We start from the raw sequence: 22,701 nt of genomic DNA, 5'->3' as shown, positions 1-22,701 counted from the left end.
CAACCAGCTCCTTTGTTTTTGCGATGTTGAGGGAGAGGTTGTTTTCTTGACACCACTGTATCAGGGTGATGACTTCTTCTCTGTAAACTGCCTCATTATTATTTGAGATTAGACCAATCAGTGTAGTGTCGTCAGCAAATTTAATTAGCAGATTGGAGCTTTGGGTGGTGACACAGTCTTGGGTAAAGGAAGGGGCTTAGTACATGGCCCTGAGGGGCACCTGTGTAGAGATTCAGAGAGGCAGAGGTGAGGGAGCCCACTCTTACCACCTGCCGGCGATCTGACAGGAAGTCCAGGATCCAGCTACACAAGGCAGGGTGAAGGCCGAGGTCTCTGAGCTTCTTGTCGAGCCTGGAGGGAATTATGATGTTGAATGCTGAACTGTAGGTCAAGAACAGCATTCTCACATAAGCATCCCTCTTCTCCAGATGTGTAAGGACAGTGTGTAGAGCTGAGGCTATTGCATCATCTGTTGATTGGTTTTGTCAGTAGGTGAATTCTAGGGGGTCCAGTGTGGGTGGCAGCATGCTGCAGATGTAGTCTTTGACTGCATCTTGACTACAGTGTTATTCCTGGGCAGAATAGGAATGTTCAGGTAGATCCTGTCATTGGCTAAGATTAACTATGCTTATAATTTATATGTAATTGTCTTTCCTGAATTGTTCAGTGGAAACTTTCATAGTTTTATCCATTCCATAGTTTTATTCAGAGAAATCAGTGAAAAGTATCTCTTTAAGTTCTGCTTCATGCACTCTTTCAACATAATTTGTTTCCTTAATTAATTGATGCAATTTATTTCCTGTCAGCTGTTTGCTCTTAACCCAGATATAAGCCTTACCCTTCCTCTGTTCATTGCCTGACCATATTGTCCAGAGATATCTAGATAAACTGAATGTGGTGTTCAAATAAATGAGCTGTGTCATTGATACATCATTGTATTATAACATCCTGAGGCACCTTTGAATTGGGTTAGATTTGTAAATATCCTGCAGTTTGCATGTATTCCTTATTCTAATTATGGTATCCATCATAGTCCATTTAGAATTTCCTATAATCAAGTATGTTAATAAGAAATTGCTCAGGATGGATGCTTGTTACCATTGAGAACAATTTAAGTAACCTTTGTATGCTTAACTTGCAGAATTGATGACCCTTATTTCCTATCACTTCGACAACCATTTTACCACATTCCACAGCCTGGTACCATTTCATCCATCCAAGCTACCAACATGCAACTCTCCCTCACTGGTATGAGAGGCCCATCAGGCATAGCACAAAAATCATTCTCAGGCATTCCCTCAGATCATTTGTCGGTTCATACAGCAAGAAGGTCAGTATTGAACAAACCACACATGCCTTTTGTAATTATAACAATTTGTGTAAGTTTTATTTTCAAATAGTCTATTTATCTGTTCTGAAAATTATAAAACCAGGATCAATTTGGAAAATAGCTGTCCTAGGTTTTGGGGGAATGGCAATTCCTACGTAATTCAAATCACATTTGCTCCAACTGTCCTTCACTGACCCAGCTGAGTTCACAAGCCAGGTGAGAATTTGCATTCTGTGTTGCGCCGTAAGAGCCCAAAAATTCCAGCAGTACAATACTGAAATAGAAATTGAATTCACTGAAGATGAAAGGATTAGGTGGCTTCCTCAGATTGCATTACGAAAAGATACCCATAACAAACTAGGGCAATCTGAAAATGTTTTAATCTCAATCTGTCAAATGTTTTGGATCCAGGGTATAATCCAAGCCCTGATACACACCCAAAATGCTGGAGGAACTCTGCAAGCCTCGCAACATCTATGGAAAAGAATAAACAGTTCAGTTTTGAGCCAAGACCATTCATCAGACATTCCATAGATGCTGCCTGGCCTGCTGAGTTACTCCAGTATTTTGGGTGTATTGTTTGGATTTCCAGTATTTGCATATTTCCTCTTATTTGTGATCCAATCCTTGATGTTTTGCTGGACCTTTGCTTAATCTCTTCCATTCATGTTAAAAATTGAACCTACACTATATTTATGCCATTCCTCATAAAAAGCTTTAGAGTGATTGAAACAAAGAAGCAGAAGTGAGCCATTTGGCTTTTCCAGCTTCCCCCACTATACAATATAATCATGGTTGGTCATCCACCTCTATATCCTGTGTCTGCCTTCTTTCCATATCCCTTGATACCTATAATATTTAAAAGTACATCTGCCTCCTTCCTGAATATACTTAATGATTTCGCATCCACTGTGGGAGAGAATTCTATAGTTTTGCCATCCACTTAATGAAGAAATGTCTTCTCACTCTGGGTCCTAAGATGCATACCATATCCTAAGGCTCCGGACTCCTCTCCATTGTTCAGATCTCATTCCACCCCATTCCACTTCACCACCATTACAAGCCCATACAAAGATATTGGAAGAAGGCTGGGATCTAGTATGTCCAACCTCTGGCCTGTTTCTAGGGCATTTCCACTGAAGTTGCACTAGGAGACTGCTGAAATGGCTCTGGATTTTGGAAGTCAACATGTTTTAACTGACTGCATTTCCAGTATGCATGGTAAATTCAATGTAATTGTAAGTGGCAGTGGCGCTGTTGTGCTCAGTACCTCTGAGTATCTGATATACTGTGATCAGAAGCAAAATTGAAGAGGACTGCGCTTTTATATATATTGAGAAAGTACTATGAAGCATTTGGTTTAAATTTCACTTAATGATTTTGTTTTTTTTTCTTCTGGAATTGCATTTTCTTCACTGAAACAGAATTTGAAAAGCATAATATAATGCACATTTGCTACATTAATTGTACTTCCATTGTCAGTGAGTCAGAACAGATTTCTATCCCTCATTTGGATGCTGTAATTTCCATTGGATGTAAGTAAATAGTTATCATTAAAAATAAAAATCTTAAAGGTGTTGATGCCAGAAATGTTAGGTAAACACAGAAAATTCTAGAGACACTCAGCAGTCGATTAGCATCTGTGGAAACAGAAACAGAGTTAACATTTCAGTTTGATGTTCTAATGAGATCTTTGGCCTGGAGCATCAACATTGTTTCTCTTTCCATAAATGTTGCATGTCTTACATAAAAAAACAACTAGGACAGAGTTATCCCTCTAATTTGTCAAGCCTTCTCTTTGCACATTCCAAATATTATTTCATACCAACCCACCCAAGGTGTCTATACTCTCCAAGTTCCCTTTAACCAGTGAATATTTATCAAGTTCCTTTTTAAAGGTATTATACAATACAGAATTAATTACTTTTTCTGACAGTGTTCTACAAAGCTCAAAGAAAAATTGAAGCAAACCTGTATGTTTATATTTTTTAAAATTCCATGTTCTTGAAGCCTAAGTCCATTATTCAACTCAAGATCCACAACTATTCAAATCTTTCATATCACTGTCTGACCATTCCACCCTTTCCCCACCACCATCTCCTTTACTCTAGTTAAAATAAACAGTCTTTTCTTTCTTCATAATTTACACCCCTGAGGTATGGAATTAATCTTCTCTACCCTTACCTTAATTTAATGCATCAGCAATCATTTTGAGACAGGATATCCAAAACTGCACACTATACTCCATGTTTGTAAAACTATAACTTACTGCAACATTTCCCTGATATATCTGGATGACAAGCTTTCCTTCATAATAACTGCAATATATTACCCAGAAAACAATTAGTGACCAATTTTCATTCATTTTCTGTTTCCAGATTCATATTTAGATTTAGATTTACTTATCACATGTACATCAAAATAGACAGTGAAATGTGTCATTGCTGTTATAAACCAGAACACCTAAGAATATTCAGGGAGCAGACCACAAATATTCCATCCCAGTTAACTGCAACAGAAAGCGCCAAAGATCTTTTTTGTATAATGTACAGAGTACTAACACACGGTGCTTGCTATCAAGGATAACTTCTGTGACTAATGAGCATCGTGTGAAATTTTGTTTTGACCTTTTCCAATTATACCCCTATAATCTGATTTTAAATCACTCTCCCCAGAAATGGTAGTGATGTCTCGCCTTTGGCAGAGCTATTTGCTTGTGTACTTATAAGATAAAATTTCCTCATGTAGCCAAACACAAAATGAAAGGCTGACAAATAAACTTAATTATTGTACTGCATTCTGTAATATTTATTCCAATTAAAATCTAAGGCCTCCTTCATGAACATAATCAATTTTACCTCTGTATACTATCTGTAAACATACCTCTCTGTCATCTACACTTTTAAATATCCTATTATTATTCACAAATAATGTGGAGAATTGAATCCTAGGACACATACTTGGAATGAACAACTGATTACTTCTCTACAGGTAGATTCTAGCTTGCCGGCTTTTGTAATAAAGCTAATTGGCAATCAATTATCAGGACTAAAACCTAATCCTCTAGAGCGTTCTTAACATAAAGGTCTTTGAAAAAGGATCTAGTGCTTTCCTGGTGTATTTGATTTCCATCTGGGTACAGGTATCAATTTTAACTGACATTTTAATGACAAACTCTGTCTCCTTCAACAAGGGTGATGCCTGGGCATGTTTAGTCCAGTAATATTTATACCCCGATCACCCGTCCCTCCTGATTGGTTAGTCTTCATCCAATCAGGTTTCCGCTGTCCCACCTTGCTTACAATTGGATTCCAGTTCTTACTTAGAGCAAGACCCTCGTCTTTGTTAATTCTTTTCGTCTAGTTTTATTTCAATGGCCTCCTTCTCCGGGTGGTCCCAAAACCCACTGGTGCGGCACAGTAGTTTTGGCCCATTGAGAATGCAATCATATGGCCTTTGCGAATGAAATGTTCTGTGACCATCAATTTCTCCGGCAACCCAGACAGATACAGCTCCTGTGCTCTTTGATGTGGGTTTCTACCATGTGCTTCATCTGGCTGATATGTACCGCTCGGCACTCACAGGGAATCCTGTACACGCCAGCCATCCGGAATCCCAGCCCCACTTTGACCTGCATAAGCTGCAATTTGAGCTTCCTTCTGGGTTAGTGGATGGTATTGATCCGGTACTTCTTCTGGATCCTGGCGATCCTTCCAGAAACCATGCAAGGATAGGGAAGACAGACCAAAACGACGGGTTCCTCCTCGTTATTAGGTTTCCTAGATTTTCCATCAGTCCTTTTAAGAGCCCGATTGAATTTCTTCGCCTAGTAGCCATTCTGTAGGAACGTTGTACATAAATCATCTTATTTCTTTGTGGAAACTTTCTGCGTCCAAAATAGTTTTTCCATGGTTACACAAAGTAGAGAACCACTCTACGTTGGGAGGCTTGATGGTGGCTGTTGTTGTTGAGGTACAAATCTGTGTGAGCGGGTTTCCGATAGACGTCATGCCCAAGGCTACCATCCAGTTTCTGTCATATTAGAATGTCCAGGAACGGGAGGCAACCATTCTTCTCCATCTCCATCATAAAGTGACTGTTTGAATGTATGCTGTTCAGATAGTCATGGAACTGTTAGAGTGCTTGGACTCCATGAGGCCACACTACAATGGTGTCATTGACACATTTGAAGAAACATCTGAGGCATAACAGTGATGAACTCAACACCCTCTCCTCAAAATCCTCCATGTAGAAATTATCAATAGTCGGTAACAAGCGTGATCCCATGGTCATTCTGTTAGTTTGTTCATAGTAGTTTAAGTTGGTCATCGAAGCGTCGGTTAAAATCGACACCTGTACTCGGCTGGAAGCCTGAGTAGAGTTTATTCAGAAAGATCTTTGTCAATTGCCTTCTGAATATCAAGGAAGTGCTAAACTGGGAAGAACGTAAATACAAAGGAAAATAAATTGCAACTAAAAATTATATAACATCCAGTTGTAGTAATATAAGTAAATGGACAAATCATCATTAATATGATTTTCTAAGAAGAGATATGAAAGGTGAAATTCTAAAAGAAGTGCAAAAACTCACAGCATTTTTTTGTCACCACAGGTTACAGGTAAATGATGAACTGAGAGAACAAGAAAAGGCTCCTGAACATGAGAAAAAAGATTGGAAACAAGGAGTTCCTCAAGAAAGGGAAGCTGAAGTACTAACAGAAAAGGGAAGGAAAAGGGAAAAGCAGCAAGAAATGGAATGGGAGAAAGAGATTAAACGAAGAAAAGAAATGAAACAAGAGAAAGATCTCAAAACTGAATATGGTTCAGAAAAGAATGTAGCTCTGAGCAATGATACAGCAAAAAGACATGTGGAGGAATGGAAGTCTGCAATGGAACAGCTAGGTATTTTTAAATATTTTCTGACAAATTTATTTGAACCATTACCTTTCTCCATTAACATGGAACAGGTACGTTAGGGTCCCATATGCAAATGTGTATGTGCTTAAATGAAGGATGAAAATCTCCAACATCCTAATATGTGTCAATATGATTTCCCACTTCTCTCACTGAGAATGCATAATACAACCAGTTTACTAATATATTCCGTGAGGTATGGGACTCCTAAGTACATCGTTTGCATCATTCAAGCACAAATCTAGCATAGATTTATTGCCCATTAAAATATGCATAATTTTCTATTTTATCATAACCCTTGTGTTAAAGTATGAGACAGAGGAATATTAGCCAAGTGATTTAAACATCTGATAAACATTTAATAGATATATAGGAGGATAAATATTTGATACATTAACGATTAGTTGGGTATGAAGAAATGACACAGAAGATGCCAGCACAGACCAGCCATTGATATATCAAATGGTGCGGCAGGCTTCAAAGGACTCCTGCTCCCATTTTCTTGTGGTATGTTATTTTATCATTTGTATTTTTTATCAATACCAAGTACAACATTCATAGCCAAATAAGCTAAAAAGATATTTGCAAGCTATCATCCTACTATCCGGGGAGAAACAAATAAACAAAGCATAATTTCAAAATATTAAAGTAAAAGTTTTCTCAGAAATGAACATAAGATCAATGTTAGCAAATGGACAACCCATTATAATCTGTGACTTTGGGTTATAATGTGGTGGTTTTATTGCATTTTGTTCTACCACCTGGAAACACATTTATAGTGTTTGGATTTACATTTAACAGTAATTTAATAAACCATGGTCTCAATTGCCAAAGTTTTGTACATTAGTAATTGTTATTACATTAACTAAAATAATGGAATGTAGTCCTGCTGATTAATAACATTTTTTTTCAGAGAAAGTTAAACAGCCTTCTCCAGGAAGTGGAAAAGTTCGAACACTGTCTCTGGAACCTATAGCCCTACCTGTTTCCTCTTCCTTACTTAGTATCCCCTCAAACATTTCCTCATACTCTTCAACCTCGGAGGGGAGGTATGCACTGTATCACCACCATCACCAGCAGAGGATGGATAAACAGCCAGGATATGGTGTTTACTTCCATCAGCATCACCTTCAGCATCTTCATAGGGAACAAGGGCACCTTTTTTCAGAACAAAAACAAGACAGGAGTAGGTGAGTAACTTGGAGTTGAAAATAACTTGCTTTCTCACTACTTGATAGGCAAATTCTTTTCGCATATGTTGTCCATTGCAAACCAGGTTCCACAGGATCTCAAGAGAACAACGTCCTAGTCTAGTAGTAATGCTGTGCTATATGGACGTAGCATATCTTCATGTTTGGACTCAGACATGCATACTATATTCTGCAAACTCTCAAAGCAGACTCCGCTAATAACAGATCATGCACATATATACGGGCACAGACATACATGGTATTACCCAAACTTACTTCCCTCACCAAATTTGCTTCCATCCCCACCACCCCACCTCTACCAAAATCACTAACTGTCACTGCCAACTCACCATCTTATTTCAGGATTCAAGTAGAAAAAAAAGCTGAGTCATTGTTACGTGCATATGAGGATAAGGTCTTGGTCTAATCCTATTTTTTGTCAATCTTAAAATGGAGGAGATGATAGATAAGGATTAGACTAATATCACAAGTTAAAGAGTAGGAGCTGCCTAAAAATTATCAACATGTAAGTGAGTCAATATAAATGCTATTATTTATGTATAAATGACAGAGAAACAGTAAACAAAGATATTCATTACAAAAATTGGAGATGTTGCTGTTGGAAATGCATCACTTGTTTTAAGTTTTGCTAAAGCTACATCTTACAATCATATTGATAAAAGATGTTTTAGACATACAATGTATTTGAATAAAATAAATAAATAAGATTCAAATAAAAACAGAAGATGCTGGTAGTACCCAGCAGGTCAGACGGCATACATGGAAAGTGAAACAGGTCTGACAAAGGACTGCACACACAAAATGTTGACTGTTTCTATTTCTATAGTTGCTACTTGGTGCGCTATGTTTTTACAGCATTTCTGTTTTTTTTAAATTTCAGATTTCCAGCATCCACAGTTTTTTAGAGTATAATTTTCATTTGTATTCCTATATGTGAAGCTTCTACATTTGCCCTTCAGATACAAAATAGACTTATCAAGAAAGATTTGGTCACCTAATTACAGGAAGGATATTAAGGTTGAAAGAGTGCAGAGAAGGTTTACAAGGATGTTGCTGGGACTTGAGAAACTGAGTTACAGAGAAAGGTTGAATAGGTTAGGACTTTATTCCCTGGAGCGTAGAAGAATGAGGGGAGATTTGACAGAGGCATAAAAAATTATGATTGGTATAGATAGAGTGAATGCAAGCAGGTTTTTTCCACTGAGGCTAGGGGAGAAAAAAACCAGAGGACATTGGTTAAGGATGAAGAGGGTAAAGTTTAAAGGGAACATGGGGGGGGGGGGGCTTCTTCACACAGAGAGTGGTGGGAGTGTGGAATGAGCTGCCAGATGAAGTGGTAACTGCGGGCTCACTTTTAACATTTAAGAAAAACTTGGACAGGTACATGGATGAGAGGTGTATGGAGGGATATGGGCCAGGTGCAGGTCAGTGGGACTAGGCAGAAAAATAGTTCAGCACAGCCAAGAAGGGCCATAAGGCCTGTTTCTATTCTGTAATGTTCTATGGTTCTATAATTTGGCCAGTCATTTTAAGTAGAAATACCCTTTTAGCAGAAAATTATTTATTTTTCTCATTGGCTCTGCCATTGAATTTCAACTATTACAAGTGTAGATTCCCATTTCTTCAGATTTTAATTGCAGAAAGTTTAAAATTTATTTCAGGAAATTATTGTCTTAGCTTTTCATTTAAACTCAACCAATGTTCTTCCCTTTTTTAAACAATCAACATTGATTTATCCTTAACTTACAAATCTTGCACCATTCATCTTACAATCCTTTGACAAGTTAACAATTGAGAGAGTGAGAGCAGAAAATACTTCTACTTCAGACCTCTGACAGCAATTAAAACTTGATAGAATGGAATTTAACATGCTTAAATAGGTTGAGTGGATTGGAGCCCAAAAGTGTTGGCATTTCTCACCAGGATTTCACAAAAGGGACATTATCCCTTCTTTTCCAATCACATTGTATCATGACCTGTCATCGAGATTAAATAGCCATAAGGAAATTTCTACCAGAATTCAGTACTTACTTCCTTTCCAGGGACACCAGGACTAGACCAGGAGAGGAGCAATCAATCTGCTTATCCATAAACAGAAGTTAAGACTATAACTAAACAAGACAAGTTCTGGACAATCATAAAACAGTCATGCAGAAATTGATTATATATGAAATATGGGAAACGTGTGGAATTATGAAGTTGATCATGACAATATTGCATACCTTGTTTTCAAGAATTGGGAGTTGATAAATTTGTATTGTATATTTTAATTATTTATTACCAACAATGTTAACGTTTTTTAATTCTCTCCCTTTAACATGTGAAGTAATAATTTATGGAACCAATGATTTTTTTCAATGATTCATTAATTTGTCAGTCTGACTCAGTAGCCAATTTTTTCAAGAGACAATATCTCATTCTGTTAGCTAAAAATAGTACATCACAGTACCTCCTTCCCACCTCACCACATAAATTTTACTATATGGGTAAATACGTCAATTTCATTCTCTCATGAGAAGCTATAGTAATACATCAGATCACAAACATAATTTCTTCTAATTCTTAATATTTCTCAATTTTTCTCTTCTGGTTTCTTTCTTTTCCTCTTCCTTGTTTTCCCCTTCCTTACTTATACTCTGTACCATTATGTACTGCTTCTCTTCTATGTCTCTCCTCTTAATCCTGACTCATTTCCTCATTTTGTTTCAGATTTTCTTACCTCTTGTCTCTTCCAGGCCTTTTTTCTCTTTTGTTCACTCTCTTATAAAGTGCATAACTGTGGTTTGTGATCTTATTTTACCCAAGCCTTCACATTAAGAGGCTTCATCTAATTTATCTTCCAGAAAAATACCAGTATTCAAGATTGTGATTATAGGTGCAAGTGTTACTCATCCCTTTAATTTTCTGTTTGGCTCTAGACCAATTGATTATTTAAAACTGATTTATGCAGCAGACTTAAAAATAACCTCAATTGAAATTGTTCCAAATTTAATTCTGATATATACAGTTTCTGAACAAAAAAGTTATGATAACCAAGAAAAAAATAAATGAGCTTTTTTTTTTGATAAGAGCTTTGTTGAGGATACAGCTGTCATTAGACATTTAATCAAATAGCTAGTAAAGACATATGTTTCTAAAATTGTATATTTTTCCTACAGATCTCTTCTCAAAGATCCAAATCAACATCAGCCACTTCACATAGGAGTCCCCCCACCTCTCATCTCACCACAATACCCTTTGAAAGAGACTTCCCCACAGTTGAGGCCCTTTATTTCTGCCCATGCACTTCAACCAGCTCAAGCACTTAACTACAGCACTAATTACTCTAAAGTTAACCACGATTCAACGAAGGATTCAGAAAGACATCAGGATATTAATATGAGGAATGATGCTTCAAATAAGACTGCTGGAGAGCACTTTAACCCACCACTTCCTAAATCTTGCACTGATAAATATATGAATGAAAACAAGAAATCTGGAATTTCAAGTTTAGGACTCGGTACAGGGCCACACCTGAAGGGCCAAAGTTCTAATCATCAGTCCATAAACCACATTTCAACTAGGCATCTTGAAGAATTGCAAGAAGAATGCTTGGATTTATCCACCACCTCTGGAGCAACCGATCTGAGTCAGAAAAACAAAAAGATTACTCCAGTTCCCAATAGGTATACACTTTATAGCAATGATGCCACTACCAGCAGGTACAACGATGAGCTTCTACTCCAGCAGCCTGTTGTCAGCAAGATAGATTTGGCAGAAAAGAAACTCAAAGAAGCTAGGATGAATGGTATGACATTTCTATGGTTTTAAGCATCCTATGTGTAAAAATAACTTCATTCACTCTTCAATTTATTGTGCACCTCATTCCTACATCTGTAGGGTATCTTTGTTATCACGTGATGCCTTTTATTCTTCTCAAATTTGGATATAGTACAGGTCCTAGTTACTGTAAGTAGCATGAATCTGAGCCTTTAACCATGGTCACACTTTTGAACTCCAGTCATTCTCAATACCCCCCTAGTGCTACTGTAAGGAAGTTGAATAGTGAAGGAATAGCAATATATTTCCAAGTAAGGGTAGCTTAGATGAAAACCTGCAGATGGCGACATTCCCAAAAACCCTTGCTCACCTTGACAATATCGGAGAAGCCATGGCAAGTAACTTCTGTCTTTTTTGTAGATGGTACACACTAGAACCACAATGGTGGAGCAAGTAAATGCCCAGGGTTATTGTATGTGATATCAGTGAAGGAAAGCTTGAAGCCACAATGTCCTGATCCACCGTGTTAGAGTTACTCAACTTGCCTGTTGCTGAAGCAAAACAAAATGCAAAACCAGTAGATGCTAGAAGATCAAGCTGCATCAGTGGAGGAAAAATAAACAAAATTGAATTTCAGATCAAGGAACCAATATGTTCTAATTTGCAGAGAGATTGGGACAGGAGGTGGGATGGAGTGAACAAAGTCCAGATTAACGCTGTCAAACTAACAATTACTTTGTAAAAAAGATAGACTAGGAAAAGGAAACAAAGAAATGTATTGAATCAGAAAAGAGGAATGATTGCCTGATGTTGCTTAATCTAGTATCAAGCCCTGAGTATTGCAATATACTAAGGTGAGGAGTTGTTCCTCAAGGTCATGCTGGACATCAGTGGAGCAATATATGAGACAAAATTTGGACTCATGGTGGGAAGGAGAAATAAAGTAAGAGGCAACTGGAAGCTGAGGGCCATCTTTGTAGACTGATCTGAAGATACCCGGTATTGACTGCTACCGATTCAACTTTCTCAGGTTTCCTCCATCTGGGAGGTGTTTGGAGCTATTAGCTTCTCCATCCCCAGCACAGGCTTCAGCAAAAACATCCCAATCAGATGCATATTTCTACCCTTATCCTGCTCATTATGTGGCAGATCTATCCCAAATATTTTGGAACCGTTCAAAATATTTGAATTCAAATGAAGGAGCTATTGCAAATGAGATGAGGCCATTAAAATTGTTGAGAGAAACAAAAACTGAATTGAGTTAGCTATTAGAGATGTAAGTGGAGTGAAAATTTTTTAAATATGCCAGTGTTGCTTGGTGTTAATTTACAGCTTGTTTACATTTGATGCAGAAATATTGTAGTGGAGGATAAGAACGTATGTCTTTTCTCTATTGATTTACACTCATATTGTGATGCTCTTGTTAATTCTTTCTTAATTTCCACTTCCCAGGAGAATTTTCTGGCTGCAATTCTTCAGATGAAATATTCTGCAAAGGAGATATGAGAAACAGGATATGCAGCCAGGCTGAGCAACCTCCTCTTAAACGTGATGATGCTCCCAGGGTAAGTGTGCTTAAAAGCGAACCAGAGGTGACCACACAAATCAATGTGAATGCAGTTTAGCTGTGGTTAACAGCATTGACTTTAGGTTGTCTTTCAGATTTTGGCATTAAAGTATAGAAAATGGAATGCAGACTACTGTTTTTTTTATACAAATATGTCCAGAATAGAGTGCAATAGTGATCATCTCTGCATATATTAGACAAGAAAGTTCTAATTCCTCCTGAATTAACACACCTAACATTTTTTCCAGCATATGCACACTTGATAATGTTATTGTTCATGAATACCACATATCTGCATATATTGACATGAAACTGTCTCAGTCAAATGAGAAGCACATGACTTTAAGATCTTGCTTTTCTTTGTATTTAAGGGAAGTTCTGTTGACATTGGATGGCCTTCTAGGCAGTTTCAAAACTGATTGCACTCTGCTCAGGCATTTCCAAAGTCAACAGAATATGTTGCACTTGTTCCTGTTCTCTTGCGTTCATGTAATTTTATCAGTTGTATTTTGTATCAATACTTATTGATTTGCATTACCCATGAAGTTATTAATGTTAACTTTTTTATACTCTATTTATGGTATACTGTATGGCACTTATCACAATTCCACAAAGCCTCTTTCTCTTAGTTATTCAAGATTCAATAATTCACCATGTTACAAAGTTGAATAAGATACACCATGTGGCTAAGAAACCTCTATTACATGGTTGAATTAAATATATTACAAGGTTAAGTTACATGTACTGTATTGCCTGGTTGAGTTCCATGTGTTTCATGGTTGAATTGTGTGTATTACATTTGTTGAACAATACATGTCATCTCCATGAATTATAAGGTTGAACTGTATGTGTTATAAAAACAGCATCAGACTTATTCGTCAACATTCACTACTTATAGTCATATATTTGTTGAATCAGAATGCTTTTCAGAATCAGGCTTGATAACACTGGTATATATTGTGAAATTTATTGTTTTGTGGCAGCATTGCAACATTATACATTAAAAATCATTAATTACAATTATATATATATACACACACACACAGTGGCATGCAAAAGTTTTGAGCACCCCTGGTCAAAATTTCTGTTACTGTGAATAGCTAAGCGAGTAAAAGATGACCTGATTTCCAAAAGGCATAAAGAAAGTTAAAGATGACACATTTCTTTAATATTTTAAGCAAGATTACTTTTTTTTTATTTCCATCTTTTACAGTTTCAAAATAACAAAAAAGGAAATGGGCCTGTAGCAAAAGTTTGGGCCCTCTGCATGGTTAATATTTAGTAATACCCCCTTTTTGGCAAGTATCACAGCTTGTAAATGGTTTCTGCAGCGAGCTAAGAGTCTTTCAATTCTTGTTTGGGGGATTTTTGCCCATTCTTCCTTGCAAAAGGCTTCTAGTTCTGTGAGATTCTTGGGCCGTCTTGCATGCACTGCTGTTTTGAGGTCTATCCACAGAATTTTGATAACCAGTCGGAGGACTGTGAGGGCCATGGCAAAACCTTCAGCTTGGACCTCTTGAGGTAATCCATTGTGGATTTTGAGGTATGTTTAGGATCATTATTCTGTTGTAGAAGCCATCCTCTTTTCACTTTCAGCTTTTTTATAGACAGTGTGATGTTTGCTTCCAGAATTTGCTGGTATTTAATTGAATTCATTCTTCCCTCTACCAGTGAAATGTTCCCTGTGCCACTGGCTGCAACTCAAGCCCAAAGCATGATCGATCCACCCCTGTGCTTAACAGTTGGAGAGGTGTTCTCTTCATGAAATTCTGCACCCTTTTTTCTCCAAACATACCTTTGTTCATTGCAGCCAAAAAGTTCTATTTTAACTTCATCAGTCCACAGGACTTGTTTCCAAAATGCATCAGGCTTGTTTAGATGTTCCTCTGCAAACTTCTGATGCTGAATTTTGTGGTGAGGACTTAGGAAAGGTTTTCTTCTGATGACTGTTCCATGAAGGTCATATTTGTGCAGGTGTCACTGCACAGTAGAACAGTGCACCACCACTCCAGAGTCTGCTAAATCTTCCTGAAGATCTTTTGCAGTCAAACAGAGGCTTTGATTTGCCTTTCTATCAATCCTATGAGCAGTTCTCTGGGAAAGTTTTCTTGGTCTTCCAGACCTCAACTTGGCCCCCACCAATCCTGTTAATTGTCATTTCTTAATTACATTACGAACTGAGGAAACGGCTACCTGAAAACGCTTTGCTATCTTCTTATAGCCTTCTCCTGCTTTGTGGGCATCATTTATTTTAATTTTCAGAGTGCTAGGCAGCTGCTGATCATTGGGACAAATGATTGAGGAGTCAAGGTATTTATAAAGCTTTGAAATTTGCATCACCTGGCCTTTCCTAACGATGACTGTGAACAAGCCATAGCCCTAACAAGCTAATTAAGGTCTGAGACCTTGGTAAAAGTGAGAGCTCAAATCTCTTTGGGTGCCCAAATGTTTGCATGGTGCTCCTTTCCTTTTTTCCACTCTAAAATTGTACAAAACAAAAATAATATGCTAATCTTGCTTAAAATGTTGAAAAGAATGTTTCATCTTTAACTTTTTGACTTTTGGTGATCAGTTCATCTTCTACTCACTTAACTATTCACAGCAACAGACGTTTTGACCAGGGGTGCCCAAATATGTGTGTGTGTGTGTGTGTGTGTGTGTGTGTGTGTGTGTGTGTGTGTGTGTGTGTGTGTGTGTGTGTGTGTGTGTGTGTGTGTGTGTGTGTGTGTGTGTGTGTGTGTGTGTGTGTGTGTGTATATATATATATATATATATATATATATATATATATAATATTCCGGTTGATGGGGCCATCAGTTAATTGGGGCAGCCAATTATTTGAGAAAACTCTCAAAAAACAAAATCACATCAAAAAAATAGCTGGAGTTCCATTCATTTGTTTGAGACACTCTGCCCCTTATTTGGGGCAGGAGACCGTTGCTGAAAATTTTCTACCATCAGTCATGTGCACATCATGTGGCCATTAGACACTACACCATGCTTAGAGCAGAGCAAACAGTTTTTAAAGTAGCATCACTTGCATGCTTAAGTTCAAAAAGTAGTGGTTTTTGTCACTGATAATTGACGAGTAATAAACAGTAAGACAATTCAGAACCATTTTGCTCACTGTGGTTTCAAGCATTCAGACATGGAGATGCCAAAATGACCAGAAGTGAAAAATGAAAGGATTTTACTATTTCAACAATGTAGGAATTAGAAAAGAATTTGAAAATATCGAAATTCATGTTGAATGTTACAATTAAAGTGAAGGTTTGGACAATGCAATTGTCGAAAACACTGTTTGAAGACAGTCCATTATCTGTCCACTGTCCACTATCAACTCCCTCTCTCACATATAAAAATAATGTTCATGGGTTGTTTCATTGTCCATTTAAAAATCTGATGATTGGGGGGGGGGGGCGGGAAGCTGTTCCTAAAATGTTGAGTGTGTTTCTTCAGGCTCTTTACCTCCTCCCTGATGGTAGCAATTAGAACAGGGTAGGTAGTGAACCTGGGTAGTGAAGCCCTAAATGGTGGATGCCACCTCCTTGAGGCACTGCATTTTGAAGATGTCCTTGATGGTGAGGACCCTAGAGCCCATGATGGAGTTGACTGAGTCCGCAATCCTCTGCAGCTTTTTCTGATCTTGTGAGTGGCCCCTCCATACCAGATAGTGGTGCAACCAGTTAGAATGCTCTCCAAGGTACATCTGTAGTACTTCTGTACTTCTTTGTAATCGCATCTATATGTTGGGTCCAAGATAGATCTTCAGAGATACTGACACACAGGAACTTGAACTTGTTGGTTGGTGAATGTAAAATGATTGGTTTTATCTTTCATCTCTTGTCATAGAAAATGCTGTTTCTCAGGGCTGTCGGCCTAACCACTCAGAGCATATCAGATAAAGTCATACAGGAAAAGATGACAAAACAGCACAGGGCGCTGAGAGGGCACAGCCCTTCCCCGCTTTGTTTAGAGCAGAAACAATGCTCTCCTCTTCCTTCTCAAGTAGATTCTTTAAGCCATTCGCCAGATGAACTGAATAAGGCATCTGATTTTGAGGAAAAGAAACAATTTCTTGCACTCTTCAACTTAAAGCATTTGAGCACTGCACAGCGGAAAGGTGGGTGAATTTTCTGTAAATGAGCACTGTCGGTCATTCAGTGGTGTTTCTTTATTCGAGTCAATCTTTTTCAGTTTAGATACTAATCTTGGAATAAATTTGTGATAGATGCAGGAAATGTTTTTCTAAAAAGGAATTTCTTTGCCTACTTTATTTAATTCCTTTACTAGCTCATAACACCTGATATAGCAAAAGTAGACTAAAAACAATGACTTAGAGACAAGTCATATCCAGAGTAATAGAAAGCGTTCAAGAGGTTCACAATAAGTATATTTCCATGAAGATACAATAGCCGTGGTAATGTAGTAGTTAGTACGATGCTATAACAACTGGTGGAGTCAGAATTCAAGATGTCATCCAATGTGATCTGTATGTCCTACCTGTGGAATGCATGAGTTTTCTCCAGGTGCCCCAGTTTCCTTCCATAGTCTAAAGACATACTGGTTAGTAGGTTAATTGGTCATTGTAAATTTTCCCATGATTCCACTAGGGTTAAGTCAGGGGTTGTTGGGAAGCACATCTTGAAGGCCCAGAAAGGCCTATTCTGCGCTGTATCTCAACCATCAATCAATCAATAAATAAAGAAAGAATAGTGCTGACAAATCCAGAGGCCCTGAATGAAATGGGTTACTAATTGTAGCACAAGCCGAAAGAAGGATCTTAGATGCTTAAGAGCCTAATGTAGCAAAAATCCTGCGGGAGTATAGAAAATGCAGGAGTAAAGTTGAAAGGGAAAATAGAAAAGGAGTCTTGGAAAAAATTCTAGCAAGTGGAGTCAGGGATAATTCAAAGGTATGTTACAAATACCTAAGGAGCAACAGGATAGCAAAGCAAAAGGTAAGGCCTTTAGGTCTTAAAATGTAATCTATCTGTGGAAAAGTATGATGCGGGTAAAACAATGAATATTTTGCAGCTTTCTATACAAAAAGGGGAAGATGTCAACTATTGTTAAGAAAAAAGAAATGAAATACTAGATGGGATAAACATAATGACCAAGTGACCAAGGTTCAAACCTGACCTCTGTGCTGCCTTTGTCGAGTTTGCACATATTCCCTCTAACTACCATCCAAAATCACAAAATTTCATCTTTCAAGTCACCTCGGAAAACTCAGAATGCCGTCACAATTGAAGAAGTACTTTCAAGAGAGAAGTAGCAGCCGAGCAAAACTAAATGCAGAATAAAGGAGAAAAAAAGTCAGAGATAGAAATTAGGGAAGTGCTAAGTAATGCAGGTCAAAAGAAATAAAAATAGCAAGTAAAGGCAAAAGTGAAGGAACATAGATATAAGAGCAAAAAAGGGTAAGTAGAAATAAGCAACGAAAGAAAATCAAGAATTGATTGGAAGGAGAAAGGAAGAAAAGGGACTGATGTAGATGAGGTGCGATGGTGTGTTTAGAGGAATCCTAAGCAATAAAAATACATTGGATGTTGGCTGTAGGATTTATCTGCCTCATCTTAAAGCAATTTAATAATTCAAGATACACTTGATAAGGCTCAATTCTCAATCAATTCACAAGAAACTGTCAACTGTCCTGACGAAGGGTCTCGGCCCGAAGCGTCGACATCGCTTCTCCCTATAGATGCCGCCTGGCCTGCTATGTTCTACCAGCATTTTGTGTGTGTTGTTGTGTCAACTTGAATGGGTCTTTTTCAATCATAAGGTATTTAATTGTAAGTTAAAACTATCATATTACAGATATTGAAGAAACATTGCTAAAGTTTCTTTGTAAAAGTAAGAAGAAATACAATTCACAGCCTTCAGATTCAGCTCATTCTAACAGGGACCCTTCAGCATGTTCAGGTAGGCATCATATGTATATAGTAATGTTCCAAAACACCAGATCTATGTTTTGTTCATACTGAAAGAAAATGAAATAATGTCATAAAACACTATATTTACTTGTTTGCTTGTTATCAGCGCTTGGGTTTACTTGGAACATATGATTTATTTAATAATTGACTACTTATAGTCTAGCAATATTATATTTGTGTTTTACAAGAGAGACAGGTAAGTTCACTATTAATTTAATCATCTTTTGTAACTGTTATTTCCTTCTTTTATATCCTATTACAGAGAGTATATAGTGTTTGTAATTTGTCTGAAATCACAAGTCAATGCGTACTCAATTTCAGTACAATCAACAAAAGGAAAGTAATTGCACAGGGTTAAATATTATGTGAGAAATTGCTATTACTCTCAACAGAAACTAACAAATCATATGGGCTTTTCCAGCATCTACATGTTGCATTGTACTGCCAGTTCACATGACACCTTATGGGATTCACGTATTTGTGCTTTCTGTCTCATCAACCCTATTAACCTGTTACCATCTGTTCAAATGTTTATTGAGATATTTCTGCCACATCAGAAATTCACCATATGATAAGTAATCAAGTAATCCAGAAGAGAAATCAGCATTTTCCACAGAATTAAGAACAAATCCATTCTCTGGACTGTTTCAAGATAAATTAGGCAAATGCTTAGGGGTAGTTTCTAGAGGTGGTCATTTCAGCTAATGAAAATCATGTTATGAAGAGAGAGCTAAATTGGTTAAAATTAGAGGTTAAAGATAAGTTAATTTCAAGGATATTGAAACATATACAGGTATTCCCCACTTTACGAAAGTTCGCTTTACGCCACTTCGCTTTTACGAAAGGCCTACATTAGTACCTGTTTTCGCTAACTGAAAGAAATCCAAAGAGGATTTTCACTTTTATGAAAAAAGGCGAAAAGGGAAAATAGCATTCAGCATTTGTATTGCAGCGAGTCATTATAGAGGCAGCGATCAACCCGAGCAGCGAACACAGAGCACCCCGAGCAGCAGGAGCAGAGCACCCCGAGCAGTGAGTGCAGAGCATCCCGAGCAGCGGGAGCAGCGGGAGCAGAGCACCCAGAGCACCCCGAGCAGCGAGTGCAGAGCACCTAGAGCAGCAGGAGCAGAGCACCCTGAGCAGCGGGAGCAGAGCACCCAAAGCACCCCGAGCAGCGAGTGCAGAGCACCCAGAGCAGCGGGAGCAGAGCGCCCCAAGCAGCGGGAGCAGAGCACCCAGAGCAGCGGGAGCAGAGCACCCAAAGCACCCAGAGCAGCGGGAGCAGAGCGCCCCAAGCAGCGGGAGCAGAGCACCCAGAGCAGCGGGAGCAGAGCACCCAAAGCACCCCGAGCAGCGGGAGCAGAGCATCCCGAGCAGCGGGAGCAGAGCATCCCGAGCAGTGCGTGCAGAGCACCCCGAGCAGTGCGTGCAGAGCATCCCGAGCAGTGCGTGCAGAGCACCCCGAGCAGCGGGAGCAGAGCACCCAGAGCAGCGGGAGCAGAGCACCCAGAGCACCCCGAGCAGCGGGAGCAGAGCATCCCGAGCAGTGCGTGCAGAGCACCCCGAGCAGCGGGAGCAGAGCACCCAGAGCACCCCGAGCAGCGAGTGCAGAGCACCCCGAGCAGCGGGAGCAGAGCACCCTGAGCAGCGGGAGCAGAGCACCCAGAGCAGCGAGTACAGAGCACCCCGAGCAGAGAGAGCAGAGCACCCCGAGCAGCAAGTACAGAGCACCCCGAGCAGCGAGAGCAGAGCACCCCGAGCAGCGAGAGCAGAGCACCCCGAGCAGCGGGAGCAGAGAACCCCGAGCAGCGGGAGCAGAGCACCCAGAGCACCCCGAGCAGCGGGAGCAGAGCACCCAGAGCAGCGGGAGCAGAGCACCCCGAGCAGCGAGTGCAGAGAACCCAGAGCAATGAGTACAGAGCACCCCGAGCAGCGAGTACAGAGCACCCCGAGCAGCGAGTACAGAGCACCCCGAGCAGCGAGAGCAGAGCACCCCGAGCAGCGGGAGCAGAGCACCCAGAGCAGCGGGAGCAGAGCACCCCGAGCAGCGAGAGCAGAGCACCCAGAGCACCCCGAGCAGCGGGAGCAGAGCACCCAGAGCACCCCGAGCAGCGGGAGCAGAGCACCCAGAGCAGCGGGAGCAGAGCACCCCGAGCAGCGAGTGCAGAGCACCCAGAGCACCCCGAGCAGCGAGTGCAGAGCACCCCGAGCAGCGGGAGCAGAGCACCCCGAGCAGCGGGAGCAGAGCACCCAGAGCAGCGAGTACAGAGCACCCAGAGCAGCGAGTGCAGAGCACCCCGAGCAGTGTGTGCAGAGCACCCAGAGCAGCGGGAGCAGAGCACCCAGAGCAGTGAGTGCAGAGCACCCCGAGCAGCGGGAGCAGAGCACCCCGAGCAGTGAGTGCAGAGCACCCCGAGCAGCGGGAGCAGAGCACCCAGAGCACCCCGAGCAGCGAGTGCAGAGCACCCAGAGCAGCGGGAGCAGAGCACCCAGAGCACCCCGAGCAGCGAGTGCAGAGCACCCAGAGCAGCGGGAGCAGAGAACCCAGAGCAGCGAGTACAGAGCACCCCGAGCAGTGGGAGCAGAGCACCCAGAGCAGCGAGTGCAGAGCACCCTGAGCAGCGGGAGCAGAGAACCCAGAGCAATGAGTACAGAGCACCCCGAGCAGAGAGAGCAGAGCAACCCGAGCAGCGAGTGCAGAGCACCCAGAGCAGCGAGAGCAGAGCACCCCGAGCAGTGGGAGCAGAGCACCCAGAGCAGCGAGTGCAGAGCACCCCGAGCAGCGGGAGCAGAGAACCCAGAGCAATGAGTACAGAGCACCCCGAGCAGAGAGAGCAGAGCACCCCGAGCAGCGAGTACAGAGCACCCCGAGCAGTGGGAGCAGAGAACCCCGAGCAGCGGGAGCAGAGCACCCCGAGCAGCGGGAGCAGAGCACCCAGAGCACCCCGAGCAGCGGGAGCAGAGCACCCAGAGCACCCCGAGCAGCGGGAGCAGAGCACCCAGAGCAGCGGGAGCAGAGCACCCCGAGCAGCGAGTGCAGAGAACCCAGAGCAATGAGTACAGAGCACCCCGAGCAGCGAGTACAGAGCACCCCGAGCAGCGAGTACAGAGCACCCCGAGCAGCGAGAGCAGAGCACCCCGAGCAGCGGGAGCAGAGCACCCAGAGCAGCGGGAGCAGAGCACCCCGAGCAGCGAGAGCAGAGCACCCAGAGCACCCCGAGCAGCGGGAGCAGAGCACCCAGAGCACCCCGAGCAGCGGGAGCAGAGCACCCAGAGCAGCGGGAGCAGAGCACCCCGAGCACCGAGTGCAGAGCACCCAGAGCACCCCGAGCAGCGAGTGCAGAGCACCCCGAGCAGCGAGTACAGAGCACCCCGAGCAGCGAGTACAGAGCACCCTGAGCAGCGAGAGCAGAGCACCCCGAGCAGCGGGAGCAGAGCACCCAGAGCAGCGGGAGCAGAGCACCCCGAGCAGCGAGAGCAGAGCACCCAGAGCACCCCGAGCAGCGGGAGCAGAGCACCCAGAGCACCCCGAGCAGCGGGAGCAGAGCACCCAGAGCAGCGGGAGCAGAGCACCCCGAGCAGCGAGTGCAGAGCACCCAGAGCACCCCGAGCAGTGAGTGCAGAGCACCCAGAGCAGCGGGTGCAGAGCACCCAGAGCAGCGGGTGCAGAGCACCCCGAGCAGCGGGATCAGAGCACCCCGAGCAGCGAGTGCAGAGCACCCAGAGCAGCGAGTGCAGAGCACCCCGAGCAGCGAGTGCAGAGCACCCAGAGCAGCGGGTGCAGAGCACCCCGAGCAGCGGGAGCAGAGCACCCCGAGCAGCGAGTGCAGAGCACCCAGAGCAGCGAGTGCAGAGCACCCCGAGCAGCAGGAGCAGAGCACCCAGAGCAGCGAGTACAGAGCACCCCAAGCAGCGAGTGCAGAGCACCCAGAGCAGCGAAAGCAGAGCACCCAGAGCAGCGAGTACAGAGCACCCCGAGCAGCGG

General features: G+C 41.5%; 1 protein-coding gene across 2 annotated transcripts in view; it reads left to right on the top strand.

Annotated features, from left to right (window-relative positions):
* Window positions 1-22,701, top strand: part of LOC140713690 (genetic suppressor element 1-like) — a 245,352-nt gene that overhangs the window by 194,328 nt on the left and 28,323 nt on the right. For both annotated transcript variants that reach the window (XM_073024082.1, XM_073024083.1), the window contains exons 6-12: window positions 1,142-1,330; window positions 5,943-6,232; window positions 7,158-7,434; window positions 10,614-11,242; window positions 12,667-12,779; window positions 16,634-16,904; window positions 18,601-18,705. In XM_073024082.1, the coding sequence (XP_072880183.1) occupies window positions 1,142-1,330; window positions 5,943-6,232; window positions 7,158-7,434; window positions 10,614-11,242; window positions 12,667-12,779; window positions 16,634-16,904; window positions 18,601-18,705 (1,874 nt within the window). The remainder of the gene's footprint in view (window positions 1-1,141; window positions 1,331-5,942; window positions 6,233-7,157; window positions 7,435-10,613; window positions 11,243-12,666; window positions 12,780-16,633; window positions 16,905-18,600; window positions 18,706-22,701) is intronic.

This window comes from Hemitrygon akajei, chromosome 20 (genome assembly GCF_048418815.1).
Source record: "Hemitrygon akajei chromosome 20, sHemAka1.3, whole genome shotgun sequence".
Lineage (NCBI taxonomy): Eukaryota > Metazoa > Chordata > Chondrichthyes > Myliobatiformes > Dasyatidae > Hemitrygon > Hemitrygon akajei.
The sequence above is the reverse complement of the archived record's forward strand: the minus strand, read 5'-3'. Positions and strand labels throughout refer to the sequence as shown.